A 19,276-nucleotide genomic window follows, 5' to 3' on the forward strand; every position below is an offset into this window, starting at 1 on the left:
GGATCTGGTAGCCTCCACATTAAAAGACCGGAAGGCTTGGAATATGATATTCAGAAAGGCAAGAGAACTGGGTCTACAACCAAGGATCACCTACCCAACAAAACTAACCATATACTTCCAAGGGAAAGTTTGGGCATTCAATAAGATAGAAGATTTCCAAGTATTTCCACAGAAAAGACCAGGACTAAATGGAAAGTTTGATATCCAACCACAAAAATCAAGAGAAACATGAAAAGGTAAATAAGAAACAGAGGGGAAAGAAAGAAAACTTGTATTTTTTAAATTTGCCTCTTTAAGGGCTTCAATATGATCTAATTATTGGTATTCCTATGTGGAGAAATGTTATGTATAATTCTCTTTAAGGAACTCTATTCACTATTATAGTAATTAGAAGAATTATTCATAGGGAGAGGTTGGATTACTAAATGGTCTAAGATGATATGGGGGTGGGAAAGAGGGAGGTGAATAGTAGAGGACACCAAGAGAAACTTGAATGAATAAGAAAAATAGGATATTCTATTACACAAAAAGGGGGCATGGGAAGGGGAAGGGATGAATACTATTATAAGAAAGAGAGGAAGAGAGCATTAAGAGGGAATAGTTAAACCTTACTCTCAGTGTAATTAACCCTGAGAGGGAAGAATAGCTTTATCCATTGGGATATAAAACTCTATCCAACCCTACTGAGAAAGTCAGAAGGGAAAAACCAAGGGGAGAAGGGGAGTAGGGAGGTCATAAAAGGGAGGGAAGAAGAAGGGAGAGGAAATTCATTAGGCCTTAAAAATAAATAGAGGGGAATAATAAGGGAGGGGGTAGAAAGGGTAGTAAATCAAGGGAGGGGACAAGGGTTACTGGCATAAAGCAAACCACTGGTTTAAAAGGAAATAGTGTAAGAAGAAGGGGTAGAACTAGGGGAGAATACAAAAATGTCAGCAAATGCACAACTGATAATTATAATTCTGAATGTGAATGGGATGAACTCTCTCATAAAACAGAAGCAAATAGCAGAGTGGATTAGAAACCAAAATCCTACCATATGTTGTCTATAAGAAACACATATGAGGCGGGTGGACATACACAGGTTTAAGGTCAAGGGCTTGAGCAAATGAGAAAAAGAAGGCAGGAGTGGCAATTATGATTTCTGACAAACCCAAAGTAAAAATAGATAGGATTAAAAAAGACAGGGAAGGTCATTACATCCTGATTAAAGGCAGTATAGACAATGAGGAAATAACATTGCTCAATATGTATGCACCAAATGGCATAGCAACCAGATTCGTAAAGGAGAAACTGGCAGATCTCAAGAAGGAAATAGATAGTAAAACCATACTAGTGGGAGATCTAAATATCCCTCTTTCAGATCTAGATAAATCAAACCAAAAAATAAATAAGAAAGAGGTAAGAGAGATGAATGAAGTCCTAGAAAAGTTAGACTTAATAGATATGTGGAGAAAAATAAATAGGAACAAAAAGGAATACGCATTCTTTTCAGCTGCACATGGTACATTCACAAAGATTAACCATGTAATAGGGCATAGAAACATTGCAAACAAATACAAAAGAGCAGAAATAATAAATGTAACCTTCTCAGACCATAATGCAATAAAAATAATAGCTAGTAAGGGCACCTGGACAGGCAAATGAAAAACTAATTGGAAATTAAATAATATGATTCTCCAAAACCAGCTAGTCAAAGAAGAAATCATAGAAACAATCAACAATTTCATTGAAGAGAATGACAGTGAAAAGACATCCTAGGGGGCAGCTGGGTAGCTCAGTGGAGTGAGAGTCAGGCCTAGAGAGAGAAGGTCCTAGGTTCAAACCTGGCCTCAGCCACTTCCCAGCTGTGTGAACCTGGGCAAGTCACTTGACCCCCATTGCCCACCCTTACCAATCTTCCACCTATGAGACAATACACTGAAGTACAGAGGTTTAAAAAAAAAAAAGACATCCTAACAAAATCTGTGGGATGCAGCCAAGGCAGTACTCAGGGGGAAATATATTTCCATGAGTGCATATATTAACAAATTAGGGAGGGCAGAGATTAATGAATTGAGCATGCAACTTAAAAAATTAGAAAATGAGCAAATTAAAAATCCCCAGATGAAAACTAAATTAGAAATACTAAAAATCAAGGGAGAAATTAATAAAATCAAAAGTAAAAGAACTATTGAATTAATAAATAAGACTAGAAGCTGGTATTTTGAAAAAAACAGATAAAATAGACAAAGTACTGGTCAATCTAATAAAAAAAGGAAAGAAGAAAACCAAATTGACAGTATCAAAGATGAAAAGGGAGACCTCTAAGGCAATCAATCATTAAAAACTATTTCACCCAATTATATGGCAATAAATATAGCAATCTAGGAGATATAGATGAATATTTACAAAAATACAAATTGCCTAGATTAATAGCAGAATAAATAGAATACCTAAATAATCCCATATCAGAAAAAGAAATTGAACAAGCCATCAAAGAACTCCCTAAGGAAAAATCACCAGGGCCTGATGGATTCACAAGTGAATTCTATCAGACATTCAAAGAGCAACTAATCCCAATAATATAGAAATTATTTGATATAATAAGCAAAGAAGGAGTCCTACCAAATTCCTTTTATGACAAAAATATGGTACTGATTCCAAAGCCAGGCAGACCAAAAACATAGAAAGAAAACTACAGACCAATTTCCCTAATTAACATAGATGCAAAAATCTTAAATAGAATACTAGCAAAAAGTCTCCAGCAAGTGATCAAGAGGGTTATCCTTCATGATCAAGTGGGATTTATACCAGGAACGCAAGGATGGTTCAACACTAAGAAAACCATCCACATAATTGACCATATCAACAATCTAACAAACAAAAATCACATGATTATCTCAATAGATGCTAAAAAAGCCTTTGACAAAATACAGCATCCATTCCTATTGAAAACCCTGGAAAGTCTAGGAATAGAAGGACCTTTCCTAAATATAATAAACAGTATATACCTAAAACCATCGACAAGCATCATATGCAATGGGGATAAATTAGAAGCCTTTCCAATAAGATCAGGAGTGAAACAAGGATGTCCATTATCTCCTCTATTATTTAACATTGTACTAGAAACATTAGCAGTAGCAATTAGAGAAGAAAAAGAAATAGAAGGTATCAAAATAGGCAATGAGGAGACTAAGCTATCACTCTTTGCAGATGATATGATGGTATATTTAAAAAATCCTAGAGAATCAACTAAGAAGCTTGTAGAAATAATCAACAACTTTAGCAAAGTTGCAGGATACAAAATAAATGCACATAAATCATCAGCATTTCTATATATTTCCAACACATCACAGCAGCAAGAGGTAGAAAGAGAAACACCATTTAAAATCACCCTAGACAATAAAAAATACTTAGGAATCTATCTACTAAAACAAACACAGCAATTATATGAAAACAACTACAAAACACTTTCCAAAAAATTAAAACTAGATCTAAACAATTGGAAAAATATTGATTGCTCATGGGTAGGATGAGCTAACATAATAAAAATGACCATTCTACTCAAATTAATTTACCTATTTAGCGCCATATCTATCAAACTACCAAAAAACTTTTTTACTGAATTAGGAAAAAATATAACAAAGTTCATTTGGAATAACAAATGATCAAGAATATCAAGGAAAATAATGGAAAAAAATGTGAAGGAAGGGGGCCTAGCAGTACCAGATATTAAACTGTACTATAAAGCAATGGTCCTCAAAATGGTATGGTACTGGCTAAGAGACAGAAGGGAGGATCAATGGAATAGACTTGGGGTAAGTGACATCAGCAAGACAGTGTATGATAAACCCAAAGAGCCCAACTTTTGGGACATGAATCCACTATTTGACAAAAACTGCTGGGAAATTTGGAAAACAATATGGGAGAGATTAGGTCTAAATCAACATCTCACACCCTACACCAAGATAAATTCAGAATGGGTGAATGACTTGAATATAAAGAGGGAAACTATAAATAAGTTAAGTGAACATAGAGTAGTTTACTTGTCAGATCTCTGGGAAAGGAAAGATTTTAAAACCAAGCAAGAGTTAGAGAAAATTACAAAATGTAAAATAAATGATTTTGATTATATCAAACTAAAAAGCGTTTGTACAAACAAAAACAATGTAGCCAAAATCAGAAGGGAAACAACAAATTGGGAAAAAATCTTTATAACAAAAAACTCTGACAGGGGTCTAATCACTCAAATATACAAGGAGTTAAACCAATTGTATAAAAAATCAAGCCATTCCCCAATTGATAAATGGGCAAGAGACATGAATAGGCAATTCTCAGGTAAAGAAATCAAAAGTATCAATAAGCACATGAGAAAGTGTTCTAAATCTCTAATAATTAGAGAAATGTAAATCAAAACAACTCTGAGGTATCACCTCATACCTAGCAGATTGGCTAAAATGAAAGAATGGGAGAGTAATGAATGCTGGAGGGGATGTGGCAAAATTGGGACATTAATGCATTGCTGGTGGAGTTGTGAACTGATCCAACCATTCTGGATGGCAATTTGGAACTATGCTCAAAGGGCTATAAAAGAATGCCTGCCCTTTGATCCAGCCATACCATTGTTGGGGTTGTACTCCAAAGAGATCATAGATAAACAGACTTGTACAAAAATATTTATAGCTGCACTTTTTGTGGTGGCAAAAAACTGGAAAATGAGGGAATGCCCTTCAATTGGAGAATGACTGAACAAACTGTGGTATATGCTGGTGATGGAATACTATTGTGCTCAAAGGAATAATAAACTGGAGGAATTCCATGTGAACTGGAAAGACCTCCAGGAATTGATGCAGAGTGAAAGGAGCAGAGCCAGAAGAACATTGTACACAGAGACCAATACACTGTGGTAAAATAGAATGTAATGGACTTCTGTTCTAGCAGCAATGCAATGACCCAGGACAATTCTGAGGGATTTATGGAAAAGAACACTACTCACATTCAAAGGAAGTACTGCAGGAGTGGAAACAGAAGAACAACAACTGCTTGAACACATGGGTTGAGGCGGACATGATTGGGGATGTAGACTCGAAACTACCACACAAATGCAAGTATCAACAATTTGGAAATAGGCCTTATTCAATGACACATGTTAAAACCAGTGGAAATACACATCTGCCATGGGGGTAAGGGGGAAATCGGGGGGGGGGGTGAAGGGGAAAGTAAGAGCATGAATTATGTAACCATGTTAACTTTTCAAAAAAATAAATATTAATAAATGTTTAAAAAAAAGAGTAAATGAACGTAGATAAAGCTACAAGATAGTTTTGGAAATGAGTGTACCAGAATCTGGAAGATGGTCAGAAAGGAAGCAGCACTTGAATTAAAAAATTTGAAAGGACACTAGGAATAGGAAGAGGCAGAGATGAGGAAGGAATGTGTTTTAGCCTTAGAGAATTGAGGGTGCACACACACAAAGAAAAAGTCCTCTCTGGCCAGATAGTCCTGTAACAGATGTCTCCTTACATTCCATATCTTATGGCTCAGTTTTTTATTTTTGAGACAAACTTATTCATGTCTTTTGATAAGTCAGTCTAAGGACTCCTCCATTTGTTAGTGATCATACTCTCAAATATACAACACTGCCTCATCCCCCCCTTCCATCAGTTCTGCACAAGGAATCCAAATTAATCCAAACATTTATTAAGAAACTACTATGTGCCAGATATTGTGCTAAGTGTTGGGAATACAATTAATAAAAAGAAAGCCCTCAAGGAGTTCACAATCAAGTGGAAAAAGAAAACATGTAAAAGGAAGCAAGAAAGGGGTGGGGTAGAAGGCGAGGAAGGATGGTGCTGTATGTGGTGCACAGCAGCATCTTGTTCCTGAAGTGGAAACCAGGCAGAGTCCAGTTTCTGCCTGAGGAGGTTGATACTGTATGCTCGAACCCTCCAATCAGAGGTAAGAAGAGGCTAAGGAAACTGATATCAGTCAAGAAACTTAAGTATCTCTAGATTTCTGTAAGGTCCACTCCAATGGATATATTCATCACAGAACTGGTATTTGGTCACTTATACTCAAGTGAAAAATATTTAGTAGCAGCCCATGAGCCCAAGTACCAGGCTCTGGTTCACATAAACCCATACATATGCTTCAGCTGTAGTGTACTCATATTTCAACATTCTTCCTAAGAAGGTAAAATAACCAGTCTTCCCTCTTTTCATCCTCTGTTTCCCTCTGTCTTTCTCACAAAAATACATATACACCCTTTGTGTTTCTGTCTGTCCTACCTCCTCCTTCTCTCTCTGTCTCTGTCTCTGTCTCTGTCTCTGTCTCTCTCTCTCTCTCTCTCTCTCTCTCTCTCTCTCTCTCTCTGTCTCTCTCTCTTTCACACACACACACACACACACACACACACACACACTCACACACACTCACACACACACACTGTCTCTTCTTTCCTTTTATTCTGTCCTTTCTCTGTCTCTCCTCTCATCCTTCTGCTCTTTTTCTCTTCATCTATCTCTCCTCTATCTCTCTCTACCACTCACATGCATACACATATTCCATGCCTGTCTCTTCCTCCCTCATTTTCTCTGTCTCTTCTCTCTGTATATGTATATATCTATATCACTAATCTGGCTCCATTATCTGAGGGCCAGAACTGCATTGTGCTCTTCCTCCAGGTTTCTTCTTCAAGGATTTGGGGATTTCTGGACTTTTTTTGCAAATAGCTCCAGTTTTCCCTGATGGTGTTTGGATGAGCTTTTACAGAGAAATATAATCACTAAAATAGAAACTTATTCTCCCAACTTGTGGGGCTTAGTCCTGACCCCTAAAAAAATAGAAGGAAAAAAAACTAGAAGTCTAAAGAAGGATAACTTCTTACATGGTAGTACAGAAGGAAGAATTAAAAAGGGGGAAAATTCATATATGTAAATAAAATGACTCTGCCTTGACCCATTTAAACAGGTTATTGGTATTAAAATTAGGAAATGGATATAAAAAAGGACACTGACACCAATTACAATAATTAGTTAGATTATAATTTAAATAATGTACATTAATTACCATCAAAAGGAGAAAAAAGGAACCAAACACTGCCTTAAGCAGCAAATATTTGACTTTCTTGTAAGTTATGTGACAGCCAAGGGCAATATGACTTTGGAATATAAGGTTATTTGTAAAACTTTATAGATAAGGTTGGTGGAAGATTAACCTTACATTTTTAAAAAAGTGAGAAATAATGGAACAACATACAAAAAACTTGGCAAAAGATACAACTAAGCAAAATCATTCCAAGGGCCTTTAAAAAGGAAATTAGAAGGACAAGAGGATGAAAGAAGGAAAAAATCTTTATAGCAAACTCTCGTCACTATCAAGGACAGTGGAGTACATTTCAGTTCTAAAATCAAAGCTCTTGATAGGATTATAGAGAAGGTAATAATAATAGTTAATATATAGTATTTTCTATGTGCTAGTCACTGTGCTAAGTGTTTTACAATTATTATCTCATTTGGGGTCCTCACAACAACCCTGGGAAATAGGTGCAATTATTATGTCACATTTTACATACGGAAAAACTGAAGCAAGCAGAAGCTAAGTGATTTGCCAGTCTCACAGTAATAAGCATCTGAAGATAGATTTGAACTCAGGTCTTCCTGATTCCACAGCCAACACTCCAGTGTCATTGCTAACCTAAATAGCCCTGAAAAAAACAAATATAGTAAAAAACAACAGTTGGATTGGCTCAAGTGGACATAGAAGATGCTATGCTAGAACTAACACAATTTTGAGGGCATTGAAAGCGAAGGAGATATTAAATATATGAAAGAAATCTTGCACGTTATCATTGTCAAAAAATCAACCATCAATAACTATTGATCATATGTCTACTTTCCTATCTATGTAAAATTTTTTAAAGAGTGTATAAATTGAAGGCATCTTTCATAAGGGTATCAGAAAACTTTGAAGAATGGTATTTATATAGTATTTTGATGCTTACAAAGCAATATATTCTTAGTAACCTTATGAAGTAAATAATCCAAGGATTTACTTTACTGCAGAGCTTCAGGGCTTTCTTTACCCAATGGCTTTGGGTATTTTTATACTGTTATCCCCTGGGTGTAGCATCTCTGCCAAAGAGTTCATAAAGCTGGGCTTCCTTCCTCTTCATAGCTCAATGTTTTGACTGCTCAAAGTTAGTTCCCTCTTCAATTCAGAGATGGCTCTCTTCTCACTCCTTGGCATCATTTCTTGCAAAGAATCTCTACTGTATCTGCGTGACAATCTCTCCTCCAGAGGCTGGATGAGATACTTCCTACAGATTGGTTAGCTCCATTGCAAGATACCATGACTATTGGGTGGGGAGGAGAGAAAAATCCTATCACCCACTGCTTTCCTTTAGTTATAGAAGTCATATTCCACAAAGGTGCTTCTGGTCTAAATGCCTCCACTGTTCAACTGTCTCGAGGTCCTTCAGGATTAGATTTTTAAAAGCCACAAAACGGATGACCAATCCTTGGCTAATCAATGCCAAACTGCCTTTATAATTCAATTAAAGAAACATTTCTATCCTTAAAAAAGGATACGGGGAACAGACACATCTTTAACTTTCATTAACATAAATGCATTTTCTCTGCCATATACCCCTTGATTTCTGCTATTACATCACTTGACTTGGGAGCAGGAACAAATTTTCTTCCCACCTCTTATGATCAACCTAACCAAATTATTATTAAAAAAGCATTTTATAAATAATAAAGCACTCTTTAAAAATGAACTACTATTTTAATTTTATCATTATTAACACTAATATCTCCATTGGTACAAATAAGAAAGCTTCCATGCTCTCTTATCCTGTGTTATTCTTGACCATGTTCTCTTGTAAATTCTTTACCCAAAATATTAGGGGCCTTCCTTGACAATGTGTAGATGTTACACGATCAGCCTAATTTTCTTTTTTATTTATACATCTCTTTGATATCTTTTATGCCATTTCTCTTTCACAGTTCCTTTTTTTTAACCCTTGTCTTCCACTGTAGAATTAATACCAACTATTAGTTCTAAGGCAGAAGAGTAGTCAGAGCTAAGCAATGGGAATTAAGTGGCTTGTCCAGGATGACATAGCTAGGAAGTGTCTGAAGTCGTAGTTGAACCCTAGACCTCCTGGTCCTGGGTCCTAGGCCTAGCTCTCTATCCATTGAGCCTTCTAGCTGCCCTGTCTCTTTCACAATTCTTAACCAGTAATATGTTATAGCTTGCTCATGTCTACCATGCACCTATTTATTTTTGAGTCCATTTTAATTTTTTTGGAGGCTATGATAGTCTGTGATTTTCAGACATATAGGATTACTGAGGAATGATTAGTATTAAAAAGATTGGTCTTTGTTTCAGCCCATCTCTGAGCAAAGACTATTTCATTATTTATATTTGTATCACCAGTATCTAGTAGAACAGGGGTCAACAACCTTTTTGGCCATGAGAGCCATAAACGCCACATTTTTTAAAATGTAATTTCGTGAGAACTGTACAGTGCTCACAGTGCTGCTTCTGTAACAGCGCCTAAAAAAATTGACTTTATGGCTCCTGCAAAAATTGACTTTATGGCCCTCAAAAGAGCCAGATATGGATCGAGAGCCACACGTTGCAGACCCCCGTAGTAGAATATCTAATCCAGAACAGGTGAATAATAAATGGCTGTTGATTAATTGATTTTGAAATCCCGTTGGAGATCTAAAACCACTTATGTTGAGATATCTAAAATAATTCTAAAGACATCATTTTTCCCCTTTTTCCTAAATCATATTTGACTCCAAGCAATGTACTTCTTTATTATGTCCAATGGAAGATGAGTAGAAGTTTCTTTTCTATCAAAGGAAGCTTGGACAAGGAATTTTTTCCCCAAGGCAATACTGAGTCAGTTTTGGGAAAGATGTGTGTTGTCTTTTTGTTTAAAAAAAAAAAATCCCCTTACCTTCTGTCTTAGAATCAACATTGTGTATTGGTTCCAAGGTAGAAAAGTGGTAAGGAGTAGGCAATGAGCATTAAGTGACTTGCCAAGGGTCATATAGCTAGGAAGAGTCTGAGGCTAAATTTGAACACCAAACCTCCAGTCTCTAGGCCTGGGTCTCCATCTACTGAGCCACCTAACTGCTTCCCAGTGTTGTGTATTATTATTATCATTATTATTATTAAATGGATCCAGCTGTGCCCATGAGAATGCATTCTGGTTGGGGATAGCATTATGGGACCCAGGTAGAAAGCTTGTACCAAAACACTAAGCAAATCAGATCAGAAATCAAGGTTAATTTCTAGTGGCTATTTAGTATTTAACTTTCACATAAGATTAGATTAAATATTAAGATTAATGAAAACCTAGGACTATAGAAATGTGCTAACAAACATGTAGTTGGACGCAAACCACAAAAGCTCAGCAATCTGAGATTTATTTGCTAAACTGAAGAGCTCTATAGCAGTGTTGAAAAGGGTTTAAAAGAGGCTTCTCTAGGTGGCAACGAATTTTGTATCACGCTTAACAACATACCCCAGGTAAGTTATAATTTATGTTTACTTATTTTTTCAAGGAATTAAGCAATCAAATTATTTCTTTTAGTGTCCACGAAAATGAAAAAAGTAATTATTTTCATGGCACAATGCTTGTCTCTTCTATAAGAGACCCCTTTCTTACTATGCACTTGGATTTTAGCCTTTTAAAGATAATATTAAGGGAGCAGATAGATAAGTAGCTCAGTGGATTGAAAGCCAGGCGTAGAAATTAGAGTTCCTAGGAATCTGGCCTCAGATATTTCCTAGCTGTGTGACCCTGGGAAAGTCACTTAATCCTCACACTGCCTACCCCTTATCCCTCTTCTGCTTTGGCACAGTATTTATTATAAGATGGAACATAAGGATTTAAAAAAAAGGTTAAGTAACATATATAAGCCACTGTTTTAGTTCTCTATTCTTAATATAGAAATGAAATAACATATTCTCATTTATGTACAAGGACAACAAGAACACCACATTCTCATGAGAGTTGGCCCTTGGAGATAAAAGTAGTAGATTTATGCTGTTCCACTAACATTCATGTGTCCAATTACACATACAGCTTGATTCTTAAACCCAGTGGCTCAAATTCTATTCTTGTAACTATACTTTCCATTAAGGCTTGGTATTCTTCCATTACTTCTACTTTCCTTAGCTGTGGACTTTTTTCTGTAGATTATAAATAAAGAATAAAACAACCTACTGTCCAAACTCTGAGATATGAGACTTGTCATTTGTACCACTCTCTCTCTTTCTATATATTTATATAAATCCTTATCTTCTGTCTTAGAATTGATAGGAAGTATCTGTTCCAAGGCAGAAGAGTATTAAAGGCTAAGCAACTGAGGATAAACAAGTTGCCCAGAGTCATACAGCTAGGAAATATCAGAGGTCACGTTTGAATCTAGGACCTCCCGTTTCCAGGCCTGGCTTTCTATCCATTGAGCCACCTTACTGCCCTATTTGTACCTGTAACTTAAAATATTTAGAGGTTATGATATTCCTAGGGAGGAAAGTGGCCCCTTTCTCAAACTCTTTCTAGAATATTCTCAGACTAGTTCCCTCTCTTCCCAATTCTTCAGCATGCTAGCCATAAATCTCAGGGATTTCTCTGATAACATAGTTATCAGGTTTCTTTATCACAGCTCTGTTGGCTATGTAAGCAACCGTTCTTAACTCAACCTAGTCTGGTCTTGGGTCATTTAAAAAAACAGTGTTTAGCTTTTATAAAAGCCCAGGAATATATCTTTCTATTTCCAGCATTATGGTCATAAAAATAAGAGAAATAACTGACCCCAAATACTTTGTTTCACCTAAAGGTGGGGGTGGGTGGGAAGAAGAGGTTGTAATTCATGTATTTTAACCAGGGTGAAGTGAAGCAAAAGTAGTATGTTATGGAAAATTGTATAAAATATTCATCTACTATCCCAGCACTGTTTTATCTCTTTAAAATGTATTTATATATATAAGAACATACACAATTTTACATATTTGCCGGGGATTAAAAGATAAACTAGTGCAGTCGTCATAAATATAAAAAAATTTTCCCAGGATAACTACCATACTCTTTACATCAGCTGTTCCAAACCTCCTGTCTCTGGTCAAATTTTCTACACTAGGTCTCTCTTCTTCCCCTAAGTCTCTTAGCAGAAAGCATAGCATCCTACCAGAGAAACAGAGACCACCAGTCACATCCATTTGATACCTCAAAACCCTTCTTTGTTATTTCCATTCTCAGCTCCAGTCTCTGAGGTAGCCATTGAGCTTCTTTCTGAGTTTAACACTCCATTTGTATTCTCAGTTCTATTCTCTTCCATTTACTCTAGGAACTTCTGCCTTAAATGTTCACTCTCTGTCACACTTATTTACTGCCACCTTCATCACTACCTATAAGCTTTAGTACGTGTTTCATTTTACAATCCATCCAATATTTATTCTTGAGATGGGCCTTTTGGGGTGTTATCTACATTTGTTGCATCCATTTCCTAACTTTCCCATCTCTTATCAAATCCTTGTGGTCTGGCTTCCATCCCCACCACGGTACTGAAACTGTTTTCTCCAAGGTTACCAACAACCCCATGGCTAGTAAACTCAATAGTCCCTAACCTTTCCCTCAATCCCTAACCTTCTTCATTGTCTGTAGTTTGACCACTCCTCCTCCTGGACATTTTCTTTTTCAGTTATTTCTTTATTAATGGTCTCTCTTCTTTTCTTACTTGTTGACAGCTTATTTTTAGACTCTTTTTTTTTTTGGATCATCATTAATTAAACATTTACTAAATGGTAATTATTATGCTAAACTTTGGGGACAATACAAAAAGAAGATAATCCTTGCTCTCAAGGAGCCTGCACAGTAAAAGGGGGAGACAACACATAAAGGAGTTCAGCTATGGGATGGATAGCAAGGCTTGGAAGTTCTGAGTATGCAACAGGGAGAAGATAACAAAGTCCAGAGATATATAGAGTATGAGAGGGTCAGATAACTGTGAGACAGATGATTAGGCCATGTGGTTTTCCACTTCACCAAAAAAATTAGAGTGGGTGACTCCCATTTCATCTAAATCATGAAGAGTCAAGTTGCTTTTTCCAACAAACAGTTCTGGTGCCCTTTGGATCTTCAGGATAGACAAAGAGCAGGCAAGACAGGAGGGTGCCCACAGTAGTGGGTTTTCTTTCTATTAAATTAAATATTTACTGAACCTTTATCCCACCTCTATACTTTCCCTATATACTTTGTTCCTCCCTCTATACTTCATCAGCTCCCATAAGTTAAATTATCATCTTTATCTATATATCTCAAATCTATATATCCAGCCCTAATCTTCAACCCCAGTCCTATATAATCAACTGCCTGATGGATAATTATGCCTAGATATACTATTGATGTCTCAAACTTAGCTGATACAAAATATAAATCTTTATATTCTCCCTCAAACCCATTTCTCCACTTTTTGAAAGCCCACTATTCTTCCTATAAATCTGCAAAGCCTTTAGCAACCTTAAGGATAGTAGCCTTTCCTTTCCCCAGCCCCCACATTCAATCAGTGGCCAAATCTTGAGGATTCTAACTGGCATCTTTCATATCCATTCCTTTTTCTCCAAACACATAGACTCTTCCCTCACTTAAACTTCCTTACCACTTACCTGTGCTATTAAAATAATCTCCTAATTAGTCTCTGTCTCCAATTTCTCCCTTCCTTCCCAGAGTGGTTCAACGGATGCTCCTAAAACACGTCTGACTATATTACTCCCTTATTCAGGAATCTTTAATGACTTTTTATCTCTTTAATAAAATATAAACTTCTCATATTGAGAAGGGGAACAAGGAAGGGAACAAATATTTGTTAAGTTCTTCCTATATACCAAGGATAGTGCTAAGCATTTTACATATGTTATCTCACTTAACATAATGTAAAACCTTCTACAATCCCATCTTTCCTTGCCTAGGAGGGGTGTACAGTGACTTGTGGTTCTATTCCTGAGCACACCACTAGGTGACACCCTAACCCATGCAAGCAGAACCTAGCTGTCCAAATCCTCAGACCCTCAATATATGTCATTCATGAAAACTACTGTATTCCCTTCATGGCCCACTACTTTTCCCTTTTGATACAATTCCTGCTGTTTCTGTAAGAGTATATTTAATCCTTGGGTATCTAGGTGGCATAATGGATAAAGTGCCCAACCTGGAGCCAGGAAGACTCATCTTCCTGAGTTCATATCTGGCATATCTTTGACATTTACTAACTATATGGTGCTGGGTAAGTCACTCACCCTGTGTGTCTCAGTTTCTTATCTGTAATATGATTTGGAAAAAGTGATGGCAAACCACTCCAGTATCTTTGCCAAGAAAACTCCAAATGGGGTCACAAAGAGGTGGATACAAATGAAACAATTGAACGGCATAATCCTATCTTTATCATAATTTGTTATTTATTTGGCTTGTATTGGCACCTATCCTATACAGTCTTAATCTCTTTCTAACTTCAGTGTGATCCCCGAAGATCTATTTTCTTAGCATAAATTGAAGCGCGTTTGCTGAAGAGAAGTCAATCATCAAAAACCCATGAAACTCCTGCTATGTGCCAAGCATTAAACTACATCCTGGAAGTACAGAAATACAAATAGTTCCTGCCCTTGGGAGCTCTCAATTTAGTTGAGGAAAATAACATATATACAAATATAAATATATACATGCATTCATTCAGTTGTTCAGTCATATTCTACTCTTTGTGACTCCATTTAGAATTTTCTTGGAAGATGGTTCCTTCTTCAGCTCATTTTACAATGAACTATAGGCAATCAGGGTTAGATGACTTGCTCACAAAGGGTCACAAAGCAAGTAAGAGTCTGGGGTAGATTTTAACTCAGGAGTCTGAGTTCCCAGGCCTGGTACTCTTTCAGACACAGTTCAAGTCCTACCAAGATATGGACGTTCCTCAATACCCTAGTTATTAGTATTCTTTTCGTCTTGAAATTGCTTTGTCTATTGTAACTATTTTCTTGTGTACATATTGTATTCTCTCTCTCTCTCTCTCTCTCTCTCTCTCCCTAGAACACAACTTCCTTGAGAGCGGCATTATTGATTTTGGTTTTTGTGTCCCCAGTGCCTAGTATAGTTCCTTGAACATGAATTGTCTTGAAGAATGTTAGGTTGGATATGTCTGGATTCCCATTAAATAACCATTCTTCTCATTTAAGAGATTAAGCCACTGAGAATGAAGAGATTTTTTTCCTAACAGGCTCTGCAGAGTGAGTGATAGAACCAAGACACTAAGCATTATTATTTTGTTTCTACGTAGGGAAAGAAATGCCTTTTGGTACACTCTCCTCTATTTAACTGCAGAACTCTTTTCCAAGGCAGTGGGTTCTGTAAAGAAAAGGGAGTGGGAGATCATATTGGAGCACAGAACCAAGGACTCTGAATATAATATTAAAGAAAACAACTTTTCCTAGATAATCATTCCTGAGGGAAATATTATGGAAGAGGTATTCTTTGGAAGATAAGTGAATAGAACTGCCTGTGATCTCATTTAATAGGGGCCAAAGAAAGTGAGTTTTGTGATTGAGAAACTTTTGTTCCTCTTAGATAAGCTTTTGGGATAAGAATTCACTATTTGGTAAAAATTGCTGGGAAAACTGGGAAGTGATCTGACAGAAACTAGGTATAGACTAGTATCTTACACCATTTACCAAGATATGGTCAAAATAGATATGTAACCCAGACATACAGAGATATGTCTTAAGTAAATTAGGAGAAAATGGAATATATTATTTATCATATTTATAGATAGAAAAAGAATTTATGAAAAATCAAAAAAGAACATTGTGGAATATAAAATGAATGATTTTGATTACATTAAATTTAAAAGATTTGTGCAAATAAAACCAAGATAGCCAAGATTAAAAGGAAAGAAGAAAATTGGGGGGAATATTCATAGTTTCTTGAACAGAGGCCTTATAACTCAAAGAACTGAGTCAAATTTATAAGAATATGAACCATTCCCCAAGTGACAAGTCAAAAGATATATGTGTGTGCTTCTATACACATATTTATATAGTTATTAAAAATACTCTAAATCATTATTGATTAGAGAAATATAAATTAAAACAACTTTGAGATACCATCTCACATCTATCAGATTGGCTAAAATGAAAAAAGGGGAAAGTGGAAAAATGTTGGAGGGGTTGGAGAAAAATTGGGACACTAAAATACCATTGAAATTACACCCAAATTATTAAAAGACTGTGTATGTCCTTTCACCCAGCAATACCATTATTAGGTCTGTGATCCGGGAAAAAGAAAAAGAACTTGTATGTTCTAAAATATTTATAGCAGCTCTCTTTGTGGTGGCAAAGAACTGTAAAATTGAGGGGATGTCCATTAACTGGGGAATAAGTTGTGGCATATGATTGTGATGCAATACTACTGTGCTTGAAGAAATGTTAAACAAGTTGATTTCAGAAAAATATGGAAAAACTTGCATGAAAAAATGCATAGTGAAGGGGGCAGCTGGGTAGCTCAGTGGATTGAGAGCCAGGCCTAGAGACGGGAGGTCCTAGGTTCAAATCCGGCCTCAGACACTTCCCAGCTGTGTGACCCTGGGCAAGTCACTTGACCCCCATTGCCTACCCTTACCAATCTTCCACCTATAAAGTCAATACACAGAAGTTAAGGGTTTAAAATAAAAAAAAAATACAAAAAAAAAAAATGCATAGTGAAACAAGCAGAAAGAAAAGAACATTGTATATAGTAAGAGCAACATTGTTCAAAGAGTAGTTATGAATAGCTAAGCTCTTCTAAAAAGTATGGACATTTAAATCAGTTACAAAAGACTTGTAAAGGAAAATGCTATTCACCTACAAAAAAAGAATATGAAAGTATGTATTGTATGGTTCCACATATGTATCTATATCAAATGTTAGCCTTCTCTAATGAGGGAATGGAAGGGAGAGAGACAACTTGGAACTCAAAATATAGCAATAACAATAACTATGTTTTTATGTTTTTATGTATTAGTATATATTATATATCTTAGTACTACTAAGAGACTATATACATACTTATGTGTATATATACATACACACATACATGTGTGTATAGGCTTTTGTTTTTAGCTTTGCCTGAATTCCTGGCAGCCTTACACATCTAAGTACACTTTTCATCTGCACGAGTGATTCAGAATCTGAAAGTCAACTTGAAAAAGATATGTTCAAAATGGGTAGAAAGAGATTTTTAGAAATTGGAATGATGCTTTAAAAAAAAAACTTTCACTAATTCCTCTTATCTTTCCAATAGACATTGGTGGGAAACATGTCTCTTTTACCCAATTTCACCCAAACATTGGAAAATGCTTTCAGAAGGATCTTTGTTACTTACATGGACAACTGGCGCAGTAACACGACAGCAGAACAAGCAGCTCTCCAGGCCAAAGTCAATGCTGAAAATTTCTACTATGTCATCTTGTATCTCATGGTGATGATTGGTATGTTCTCTTTCATTATTGTGGCCATCCTAGTGAGCACAGTGAAATCCAAAAGACAGGAACACTCCAATGACCCATACCATCAGTACATTGTGGACGACTGGCACGAAAAGTACAAAAGTCAAATTCTGAGTCTAGAAGATGCCAAGGCTACCATTCATGAAAATGTTGATGCCACAGCATTCAAAATGTCTCCTTGAAAACTTGAAAACTGAGAAAGAAATCCACATGCAGAAGACATGAAGCTATCATCTGCCTCTCTGCATACCTATAAGTGTACATGTATCCATTATGTATTTATGGTTGGTACATACATATGTGTACATATGTATAGCATTCCAAGCAGTTGCAGATTTATATTCGTATTTTACTGTATTATTTTAGTTATGCAATATAAGAATGTCTATATGTGTATGCATGCATATTATATATATTACATATACATAGGTATATATATTTTTAAAATAAAAAGAATGAAACAAACTGATGGCTTTAGAGAATTTAAGTTCCTTTCTCTCTAATGAGACCTTTAAGGCAAGTCAGATTAATAGACCAATCAAAAGGGGTGATATTTTAATCTATGTTTCTCATGTTAATCTAGTATTTTATCATATGTATAGTGCATATATGTATATTATATATCTTTAATTCTTAAGACACTGTAAACTTCCTGCCCAGAGCAACAATAAAGTTAAATTTTGAAGTGAAAGATTCTGTTTTGTTTTCAAGATGCTGGGAGGATATAAAGATGTGTATGTAGTTACAGTCTCTTCTTGAAACATTATATCTTTTTTTATAGAACTCACAATTCTAGTTTAAATTAATAGATATTTTTGTGTTCTTTTGTGAAATTAAGGTATTAATTCAATGTCATTTATTAGTTGCATTCATATAAACTCATTCTTTTGCTTATTAATTGTAATTGAGGTTTGTACAGGATATATTTGGAGCTTTTCTATCTGCTTCTGGCTGACTGGTGTTCTAGCAAAGCTAGCATCAGCATGCTTTGAGGATGACAGACCTCTTACTGCTTCCATCTTATACTGGTGTGGAGGCAGAGAGAACAGCTAAAGAATGTGACAGAAAGTAGCCTCAGTAGGGGCCAAGCTCAGGACCCTTCCTAGTATTTCCACCTGTTTCCATCTGGTCAAGGGCATGAACTCAACATTGAGGGGATCTGGTACTTTGGTTTGACAAGAAAATTTTATATCATCCTTTAATTGTTTCTCCAGCTCTTAACTGTAGCTAGAGGGTAGGGTATTGTGTCAGTCAAAGAGAGAACAACTTAGATTATTCTCATCCTTTGAACCTGGTGGCATCATGTAGTTCTGGAATTTCTGGTGAGTGGTAAGGGGAAAACCAGCTCACCCTAGCAGCTACTGATCCCACACAATAACTGCGTAGTTGATAGTACACGGTGAGTAAAGCCCATGAGCTCAATTCCCTAGGTTAGCTTTACTGGTTTTTGTCTGTCTCTTCTGCGTTTGTTCTTTCCATGATCTTGATAAACTATTAATCCTGAAATGAATATGTTCAGGTTTTGAAGCCACCACGTGCATTGGAGAGATTTGGTGGTTCTGGATTCTTTGGTCATAGCTGACCAGAAGCACGGAGAAAAAGTCTTGGCAACTATGGTAACCCTTTTAGCTAGCTAGCTAGCATTCAGATTACAACCCGCCCAAAGAGGGGCCCAAGCTCAGGCATGAGTTGGCAAAAGATAAAGGCACTGTACTAAGCGATCTGCAAATATTACTGACTCTTGCAAC

General features: G+C 36.2%; 1 protein-coding gene across 1 annotated transcript; it reads left to right on the forward strand.

Annotated features, from left to right (window-relative positions):
* The first annotated feature begins 17,338 nt into the window (after positions 1–17,338).
* Positions 17,339–17,710, forward strand: KCNE2 (potassium voltage-gated channel subfamily E regulatory subunit 2). The gene has a single exon (XM_044666863.1). The coding sequence runs from the start codon at positions 17,339–17,341 to the stop codon at positions 17,708–17,710; it is 372 nt and encodes a 123-aa protein (XP_044522798.1).
* The last annotated feature ends 1,566 nt before the right edge of the window (positions 17,711–19,276 follow it).

The sequence above is a fragment of the Gracilinanus agilis genome, chromosome 3, assembly GCF_016433145.1.
Source record: "Gracilinanus agilis isolate LMUSP501 chromosome 3, AgileGrace, whole genome shotgun sequence".
Lineage (NCBI taxonomy): Eukaryota > Metazoa > Chordata > Mammalia > Didelphimorphia > Didelphidae > Gracilinanus > Gracilinanus agilis.